This window comes from Littorina saxatilis, linkage group LG2, assembly GCF_037325665.1.
Source record: "Littorina saxatilis isolate snail1 linkage group LG2, US_GU_Lsax_2.0, whole genome shotgun sequence".
Lineage (NCBI taxonomy): Eukaryota > Metazoa > Mollusca > Gastropoda > Littorinimorpha > Littorinidae > Littorina > Littorina saxatilis.
The window spans coordinates 84,807,524-84,817,718 of record NC_090246.1 but is presented as its reverse complement, the minus strand read 5'-3'; the positions used below and the strand labels follow the sequence as shown (position 1 = coordinate 84,817,718).

The following is a 10,195-nucleotide window of genomic DNA, read 5'->3' as shown; positions in this document are numbered from 1 at the left end:
CTTTTTGACTCACATGCGAAGCAAAAGTGAGTCTATGTACTCACCCGAGTCGTCCGTCCGTCCGTCCGTCCGTCCGTCCGTCCGTCCGTCCGTCCGGACGTCCGTCCGTCCGGACGTCCGTCCGGAAAACTTTAACGTTGGATATTTCTTGGACACTATTCAGTCTATCAGTACCAAATTTGGCAAGATGGTGTATGATGACAAGGCCCCAAAAAACATACATAGCATCTTGACCTTGCTTCAAGGTCAAGGTCGCAGGGGCCATAAATGTTGCCTAAAAAACAGCTATTTTTCACATTTTTCACATTTTCTCTGAAGTTTTTGAGATTGAATACCTCACCTATATATGATATATAGGGCAAAGTAAGCCCCATCTTTTGATACCAGTTTGGTTTACCTTGCTTCAAGGTCAAGGTCACAGGAGCTCTTCAAAGTTGGATTGTATACATATTTTGAAGTGACCTTGACCCTGAACTATGGAAGATAACTGTTTCAAACTTAAAAATTATGTGGGGCACATGTTATGCTTTCATCATGAGACACATTTGGTCACATATGATCAAGGTCAAGGTCACTTTGACCCTTATGAAATGTGACCAAAATAAGGTAGTGAACCACTAAAAGTAACCATATCTCATGGTAGAAAGAGCCAATAAGCACCATTGTACTTCCTATGTCTTGAATTAACAGCTTTGTGTTGCATGACCTTGGATGACCTTGGGTCAAGGTCACATGTATTTTGGTAGGAAAAATGTGTAAAGCAGTTCTTAGTGTATGATGTCATTGCTAGGTTTAGGTCAAGCATGTGAGTCGTATGGGCTTTGCCCTTCTTGTTCTTCTTTTTTTTTAATGAATATCAGCCTTAGTACTCAGTCAGGAAAAAATATTGGGCGACATTATATTTTTGCATGAAAATGTTATGTCAGGCTTTCATTCTAATTCATACAAAAAATATTGGTAATGTTTTTTTCAAAAAGCGCTCCGGTAACTACTGGGATAATTCATTAACAATGATTGGGGGAAAAAAATTAGTAGTCTACCACAAGTAGATGAGAAATGAAGACCATCATCGTTTGGTTACCGTCCTTGAAAATCATTCACATTCTGAAGAAATTGCATTTGAAAGTTTGTGAAGTGTTTTGCTGCGCACAGTGAAGACACATTGACAAACCAAGAGTGTGATTGTGTGCATTCGGGTACTTTTCACTGACATTTTCCCATACTCCAAATACTCTTCACAATCCCCTATCAGTCCAAAGTTGCACTTATGGACGTCAGACTGATGCTACACTCAATAAAACATCAAGTACAGTGATTATGATCAGCTGGAAATAAGGCGTTTGGAATTTTATTTGCAACTCTCGATGTTCTCAGTTTTATCGCAGGAGCAGGCATATGGTTTCTGCTAATTCTTGTTTCCATCACACAAAAACTGGTCGAGTTTTGATCGGAAATTGCTTCGAAGTAAGCATTATTTTTTCCAAAACTCATGCAGCTATAGGTAGGACAACAGTTGAGCTTCTGCCAAAATAAACTCCAGACAGAATGCTTCCCTGACAAGTTCAAGGGATTCAATGATCTAGAGGGAGAAAAGAATATCAAGTTCTTATTAGTAAAATAGATTTGGGATGAAATCCGACAGATTTTAGCCCAATATTTGAGTCACTCGAAAATGCACCGATCAGTTGTTGCGTTCCTTGAATGAGAAAAGTTGGATTTTGCAACGAAGCAAATATCTAAGTCAAAATATCATTGTCTCACCAAGAATTAGATACATGAGTGGAAGATGGGTCCGAAGTTTGATTAGCAGTACTTTAGGGTGTAACAGGGACAGTCAGGGTGGAGTTTATGTGAGATAACCAAGGCCTGACGTCCTACCTGTTATTCAGACATCGCGGACTCAACATTCACACCGACCGCTAGCTTATTCTTCTTCGCTGCTCGATCTGCCGCAATTTGTAACTTCCTCTGCCTCTTGCATGATGGATACCCGCCCAATTTATCTTTTAGAGGCCGAGTTGAGAGAAACATTGCTGTCTGAGACGTCGAACCGATTCGAAATAACGTTCGCGTGTTTATGCGGATATGGTGTGCAGAACGACTTCCCGGCTAAAAGTTATTGGTAATGACCAATCAGCGAATAGATTTTAAAAGGTGAAGGTCACTTTTCCAAACATGGAACATTTTGCCTGTGAAAGTATCCTTCGCTAGCTCTGTATTGTGTCTGTTGAGCGATATAAAAAAAACGGACTTTATTTTCATGACTGTGACATCGTCAAAAAAACGGGAATTCCCGCTAAGTACGGTGCCTGCAATAAATCTGACAAACTCATCAATATGTTGCTGCTCTGCCGTGAAAAAAAAAATTCGATTTTTCACAAAGTTTGCAGATTTTTAGCATTCACTCACTTTGCAAATCATCTCTTTATTGAAAAAAAGAGGAATTAATTGACAAAATAAACAACATGCAGTTATTCTAGGGTGTTCAAAGTACCTAAATATGCTGAAAACCCAAATCACATCATGGTACTATTTTGGATCAAAATTCCGTGCCACCTCTGCCCATGTCGTAGAATAGTCATCGAAAGAGCAATATTTTAGTATTTATGATGTTTGTTTGGGTTATTTCCACTTTGTTACTTCCCTTCTTTGTGTATGTGATGAACGCTACTAGGGTGCATGATGCATCTAGATAAAGGAACAGTGGATTCTTCAAAGTCGTCAAATTCACCAAAAACTCCCCCAAAACAGTCGGATCAATAGTGTCCCTTTAAACATCACGTTTGTCGTTAATTAACACATAGCATTGCAGACTGTTGAAGTCAGCGAACGACAAGAAGAAGAAGACTGTTGAAGTATCATTTGAGTCTTATTTCAAAGATAAATATTGAAAGTGCCTGAGATGTTTTATGATTTTCTGGTAAACTTAGAATTTAAAACAGAGAGAGCACACATTTTGTGCTACATCATGATTGAACAGTTTTAACAGAGGATTTTAGCTGATATTTATTTAATTTTACCTCTATTCATTCAAGAGAATTTGTTGATCATAGATCACCAAGAAGTAATTATTTTGTCATGCCTGTGGTTTCTTACATTAACTAGTTCTTGGGACTACCAGAGACCAGGTACCGAAATGTAAATAGTTAAAAGTGTATTCAAGAGTATCATCACAGAAGATTATTAGCAGCGTGTAAATAATTACTTGTGCAATTAACATTCTCTATATGTGTCACAAAAATGTGAATTGAAAATATCCATATGTAAGTTTACTATCAATATCGCTTAAAAGGTAGGTGTATATTTATACTCTGTATATATATACTACAGGCCTTCCTTTTCTGGTTAAAACCAGGCGTATAGTAATTGCTCAAGTGGAATATTGTAAATTATTCAAAGAGCCTAAATGGATCTATGGTGATGTACATCTATGGAGGCGTACATGATCGCTTTTACAATAAGGAAGGCATTTTTAAGAGTTAACTTTCTTTGTGTTTGGTTGTTGTTGTTCAGCTTGTTGCTGTTATTTCCCCCCGCGGGTTAGGGGGAAGAATTTACCCGATGCTCCCCAGCATGTCGTAAGAGGCGACGAACGGATTCTGTTTCTCCTTTTACCCTTGTTAAGTGTTTCTTGTATAGAATATAGTCAATGTTTGTAAAGATTTTAGTCAAGCAGTATGTAAGAAATGTTAAGTCCTTTGTACATGAAAACAACCACCTCATTGAAGCTTGAACCAGCAATTTATGTTTCTTGGTGAGGAAAATCTGAAAATACCAGAAAAAAACTAACCAGTGTTGGTGTGATCATTGTGTGATTCGGAGCGGAGAGCTCTCCTGGGATCCGCTATTTTCCGAGGAAAACCAATCTTCCTGAGAGAGAAGAAACCTTGAAGAAAATACCATGTTCTTATTATACGTTGTCTGTTCCTTCTAGCTGCCAGGAGACTTAAAAAAATTGCAATTAGAAATGCTAAATTTGGTTTCTGGATCTCACACCAATTTTCAAGTGTTTTTTTTCTCTGCTGATTATTGCCCTTAGTTTGATTGAGTGACTGAGAGACCAGGGCTGGTGTGCAGGAGATAGTTGACTGAGAGACCAGGGCGGGTGTGCAGGAGATAGTTGACTGAGAGACCAGGGCTGGTGTGCAGGAGATAGTTGACTGAAAGACTAGGGCTGGTGTGCAGGAGATAGTTGACTGAGAGACCAGGGCTGGTGTGCAGGAGATAGTTGACTGAGAGACCAGGGCTGGTGTGCAGGAGATAGTTGACTGAGAGACCAGGGCTGGTGTGCAGGAGATAGTTGACTGAGAGACCAGGGCTGGTGTGCAGGTCCCCCCACGGGTTAGGGGGAAGAATTTACCCGATGCTCCCCAGCATGTCGTAAGAGGCGACTAACGGATTCTGTTTCTCCTTTTACCCTTGTTAAGTGTTTCTTGTATAGAATATAGTCAATGTTTGTAAAGATTTTAGTCAAGCAGTATGTAAGAAATGTTAAGTCCTTTGTACTGGAAACTTGCATTCTCCCAGTAAGGTCATATATTGTACTACGTTGCAAGCCCCTGGAGCAATTTTTTGATTAGTGCTTTTGTGAACAAGAAACAATTAACAAGTGGCTCTATCCCATCTCCCCCCTTTCCCCTATCCCATCTCCCCCCTTTCCCCGTCGCGATATAACCTTGAATGGTTGAAAACGACGTTAAACACCAAATAAAGAAAGATAAAGCCATACACCGCTTTCGAGGGAATATATGAATAAATGAATGTAAAATTTGAGGCTTTGCCAAACTGCACTGGTGATGGGGGCAGTTGAATTAATTGCACTACAGGTGTGATATAATTCACATCTGTGCTTTGTTTTTTTCGTGGTGGATCATTGGTTTTTGCTTCTGTAAAGCTAGTGTTTTTCTGTCGGTGACTGGCTCTGACTAGCAGAATTCTGTGTTCAACTCGGGAACAGGATTGAATGTGTCCAAACAGTTTGTTCACTGGATGTCGGCGGATTATTGTGCATGCAATTTTATTTTTATTTTATTTTTTAAGCAGTGCTGTTTGTAAAGCCTGCACATTTATGTTATTGCCAATAATGTTGGTCATTCATACTTTGTATGCTGTGCAGGAGAGAAACACTGCCTTGAGTTAACACGCATTCCTTCCTGTTGTCATGTCAGCCGTCACAGATCTGTCCAGGCTTTTAAACGAAATGAGCTCTGAGAGCATCCCTCCACTTGAACACATAGCAACAATCAACTGCATGACTGCATTCTGTGCCAAGTTGGAATTTTTGCTCAAGTAATATTGCAAGTCGACACTGGTGTCGGTTACAAAATTCATTCACAAAAACAATCAACACTCTCTTTACCTTAATGAGATACGATACCAGTTCATGCACAGCCTGGCGGTGAACTTACGGTCAATTTTCCTCTATTGATATGATCAAGTCACCGAGACAGACTTTATTCTCAAAATTCTTTGTCATTTCTTTGCGACGCCATTAATTGCATTTGTGGCGTCTTTTTGAACTTCACTTAACTTTTGACGCCAGAGATTTTACTTTAGATGAGAGGGTCAAGAATGGACATGTTCATTGTTGGTTTGTTCAACGGATGTCGTAACTCATCAAGCCATGTTGTTGATGTTTGGTCTGGGTTCAAGTTGAAGGATGCTGTTATTCAACTTAAGTCCGGATCGATCTGTGGATGTGTACATGATCATTTACACTGTAGTGTAAAGGAATGGAAAATGTATCTTTAACCCCTCAACAAAATTGTTAGCGCGCTGAGGTTTTTCTGCCGACTTATTGCTGTCACCTTTCCCTTTGTATCATTCCAGTGCTGGCAGGGAGTCATAGTTAATTTGATATGGAAGCCTTATAAGAAATGTTCACCGTTTTATACAAAATCTCTTCAGTCAGAAGTATTTTTAGCACTATGTAGCAGACACACACTTTCAGGGGTACTTTAAAAATGGAGAGAAAAAAACACTGTGGCTTATTTGTTCACACTGGGACTGGACACTTCAAAGCCTTAATTTGATATCCCAAAACCACATTTTCTTCTAATCTGTTTTGTCCACTGAAATCTTGGCAGCTATTATGTATGTTCACCTTCTCACTGCTTGTTAGGAGGGAGAAAGCTTTTGCATTTAATGACTTTGAAAGGAAAGGTGCTAGTTTGAATTTGAATCAAGTATATCACATCCGAGGATTTTCTTAGTTTTTGCCTTCAGATAACTTTGCCATGTTTTTGTAAATAAAATGTTACTGAGGTGTTCTGTTGATGTTTTATGCTGAAACAAGGGCATATAGAAATGTGAGAAAGCTGATTGTTTATGTACATACATACATCCATTCTGTCACATCTGATTTTAATTATTTTAGTTGCTGAATTGTTTTATTTGAGGAAGAATGGGACCTTCACATAAACACAGTTGTTGTTCACATGCCTTTTTGTGCAATGAGCCAGTATGATTTCAGATATTCTTCATGATTTTGTTTTTCTTTTTTAAAGTGTTGAAAATGTTTTGTACATAATCGGTATCATGGATTATTTTTATGATGTCTTCTGTAAAAAATAAATACATTTTCCATGAAAACATAAGCTCTCCCTGTTCTTTGTTTTTGCTGCTAGACCCTCAGACATCGATTTGTTTGTGTGATGAGATTGAGAGTGTGAATCTTGTTACATTGAAGTCCGACTGAAGAGTTATGACACTTTCCATCCAGTAACACTACTCAGCAGTCCAAGACCCACGGAGAGAGTGAGTGTGTATGTTTGTGTGTGAATGTGTGAAAACAATTTTCCTTAAACTTATTCATCTGTTCAGCTGATTCACATGGAAGTGTAGGCCCAAACACACATCATTCACTCTGTTTACCAAGGTAAATGTGTTATCATTTATATATGTTTATACATACAGATGGCACAAGAGACATAAAAACAGAAATAAAACAATCCTTCTACAATTTTATTTGCAAGTTTTAAGCTTCAATCAGACCTGTGCACACTCAAAACGCTCATCAGTAGTAAACAAACAAAATTTCAGTAGTTTTTAAAATGTTTCAGTAGTAAGCTGTCACGACAGTTCAAAGGTCAAAGGTCTCCTTTGCTGGATTTTACTATCTCCAGGTTGTCTTGAGAATGACTGGACTTCCAGCACTGTTGTGCCGTTTTCTTCTTCAAGTCTTTGGTGACAGAGCTGGTGTCTCCTCTTCACTATTTGAATCTCGCACTCTTTTTTTTCTTTTCCATGTTTCACTTCAATCACCACGCAGACGCTGGACGAACTAAGTCTAAGAACAAAAACTCAATGCGGAGAACACGCGTGCTTCCGGTAAATCGGAAAACGTCTTTTCAGCACAACGGCCAACTAATTAGTCAAAACATCTTAAAACAGAAAAAAAAGTTGTTGGTGTTTTTTTGGCGTAAAACATCGGAATTTCAGAATTTTAATTACAAATTTGTAGCACCGTATTCTGCATATAAAAATCGGAGAAATTACGGAGAAACCGTAGATGTGCACAGGTCTGTTCAATAGAACTAATTTTCCAAAAACAAAAACCAAGATCATATACAACCAAAGCCCACGGAAGATTCTTCATATATTTAATGCAACAGTGGATTGACAAAACCTGCAATAGATTTTAAGGATAAGTCAGCCAGACCCTAAAATCCTTCAATGTCACCACAGTTACTTCAAAGCGGAAAGACTGGTTTATCGGGAACTGGGGCATTGATGTTAGCGAGAGCCTGTTTTCTCGACTCCTCCTCGGTGCGCGGGAAGGGGCGGGTGAGGCGAGACTTGTCGAGCGTCACACCGAATCCCGGTTTCTCCGGAAGGTCGATAAAGCCATCCTTGGGCAGCGGCTCATCAGGAAACAGACCTCCGAAGTACGGCGTGATTTTATCGGCATCGGGACTGAGGTTGATGAACTCCGCCACAGGGCAGTTGTTGAAGGCGTACTGAAGGTGGTAGGAGTAGACGCTGGAACCGTGCGGAATGATGACAACGTCCTCTGCAGCTGCCATGGCAACCACGCGTCTGGCTTCCGTCATTCCGCCCAACCAGGTGATGTCTGGCTGCAGAATGTCCACGCAGCGAGAGCTCAGGAGCTGCTTGAAGCCATAGCGTGTGTACTCGTGTTCGCCCGTTGTTAGCAGTACACCGCAGCCACGCAGAGACTCGCGCACCTGAACATAACACAATCATGGTGTTGCTTGCTTCCGTAATGAGTGTCCACAGTTGCAGTTTGCGTCGATGGATTGAACTAATGTAAGGGTTATAAAAACAAAAGAAAGAAAACTTGAAGACTTAGTCAACTTTCCTAACAAAACATTCGTTTTTAAGACCTTGATTTTGCAGATGTTCTATTCATAAACTCCGTAAATTCACTCCCATTTTAAGACTCTGTCCTTTAAAAGATCTACATTTTCTCAAGTTTTTTTTTAGGTTTTGAAAGGGAGGGGGGTGTCCACTGTACCTGCTTGTCTCCCCCTTCATAGTCGTCAGGGGGAAGGATCTCTTCCATCCACACTTGAGGCCGAGCTATTGTGCATATTTCTCTGATCAGGAAGTCACTTATATATTCTGACCAAAACAAGATCAGCTTGATTGAAAACTTTTTTTCTCCTTCTTTGACCCCCGTGGTTCCACCGTATCATATTTTTAATCACCTGCTTGTATCCTTCATAGTCGTCAGGGGGAAGGAACTCTTCCATCCACTTGAGGCCGAGCGGTTCGAGCCTCCTGGCCAGGCGGGCAGCGTAGGGGACGGAGAGAGCCATGTAGCAGTCCAACATCAGGGGGAAGTCCGGACCCACAGCGTCCCGCCACTTCTTGAAGAACTGCACGTTTTTGTCCAACCCCTGGAATGGTATTCACACGTGGTGGGGAATGTGAAGTGGTGTTTTAGCGGCCGGCTATCAACTGTTTAGGTGAAGAGCTCTAAATTCATATTTTGACTGCTATTCACGATTCAGGATTCATGGATTCGTGATCCAAGGCAAACAACAAGAAGTTGCAACTTATGAGTTACGGTTCACTAGTAAGTTGTGATCGTATAACTTATTTATTGACAACAACAAAAAGCCTAGAGTCCAGTACAACTAAATTCCCCCCCCCCCCCCCCCCCCCCCCCCGGAATTGGCGTATAAAAACGGTCATACACGTATAAATCCACTCGTGCAAAAACATGAGAGAACGTGGGAGTTTCAGCCCATGAACAAAGAAAATAAACAACTAAATGACAGAACCAGATGGGTCTGCTTGATTTCTAAAGATTTGGTTTAAATGGTATGACCATCGAAAACAACAACAACCGAATAACATTAAGGAAAAATCTATCAATCAATGTAATTATGACTAACACTGTGTCGTTTCATACCAATACGTGTTCACTCACGTTGAGCGTGATCATTGGATTGTCAAACGTACATCTGTGTGTGTGTGTGTGTGTGTGTGTGTCAGTGTGTGTGTGCGCACGCGTACATGCATGTGTAATAATAAAGTGTATTTATAATAATAATATAATAATAATATGATATAATATAATATAATATAATAATATAATAATATAATAATAATATAATAATATAATATAATATAATAATAATAATAATAATAATAAAATAAAATGTGTGCGTGCGTGTGTGCGTGCATGCATGCATGGGGGTGTTTGCGTGCGTGCGTGCGTGCGTGCGTGCGCGCGTGTGCATGCATCTATGCCTGCGTGCGTGCGTGTGTGTTCAACTGTATCATACCACCATACCTGGTCGCCCTCAGCGGGCCCATGTGGGCATGGAATCTTGGCAGCGACGAAGCCGAGTTTTTTGGCGATGTCAGGCCTGGCCGTGGTACTGTACACAGGTAAGCGGGGCTTGGTCTTCCCGCCCAGCAATTGGTACACTGGCTCACCCCTTTGCTGCAAACAGTGAGAATAACATCTGACAAACAAGGCAAGGCAATAGTTATTTTGTTTTAAACCAAGTGTTTCATGAATTTGAAGAAACAAAATTACAGTAAAATACAACCAAAAAGAAATGTAATACGTTGACACATTACTTCAAAATAAGTAAGCAAAAATAAATCAAACTGGATTCATAACTAGATGATTTTAATCATAAATGAGAGAATTACATCTGACAAACGGTATGTGTACAGGTTTACCGTTGAGGGCGTTGTCAAGGTTATATCACTCACC

At 40.1% G+C, this 10,195-nt stretch overlaps 1 protein-coding gene across 3 annotated transcripts in view; it reads right to left on the bottom strand.

The window, feature by feature from the left end:
- Window positions 1-7,587: 7,587 nt before the first annotated feature.
- Window positions 7,588-10,195, bottom strand: part of LOC138959975 (L-rhamnonate dehydratase-like) — a 9,223-nt gene continuing 6,615 nt past the window's right edge. For all 3 annotated transcript variants that reach the window (XM_070331690.1, XM_070331689.1, XM_070331692.1), the window contains exons 4-6: window positions 9,764-9,916; window positions 8,670-8,861; window positions 7,588-8,186 (exon numbers count right to left, since the gene is read on the bottom strand). In XM_070331690.1, the coding sequence (XP_070187791.1) occupies window positions 7,692-8,186; window positions 8,670-8,861; window positions 9,764-9,916 (840 nt within the window). In that variant the 3' untranslated portion in view covers window positions 7,588-7,691. The remainder of the gene's footprint in view (window positions 8,187-8,669; window positions 8,862-9,763; window positions 9,917-10,195) is intronic.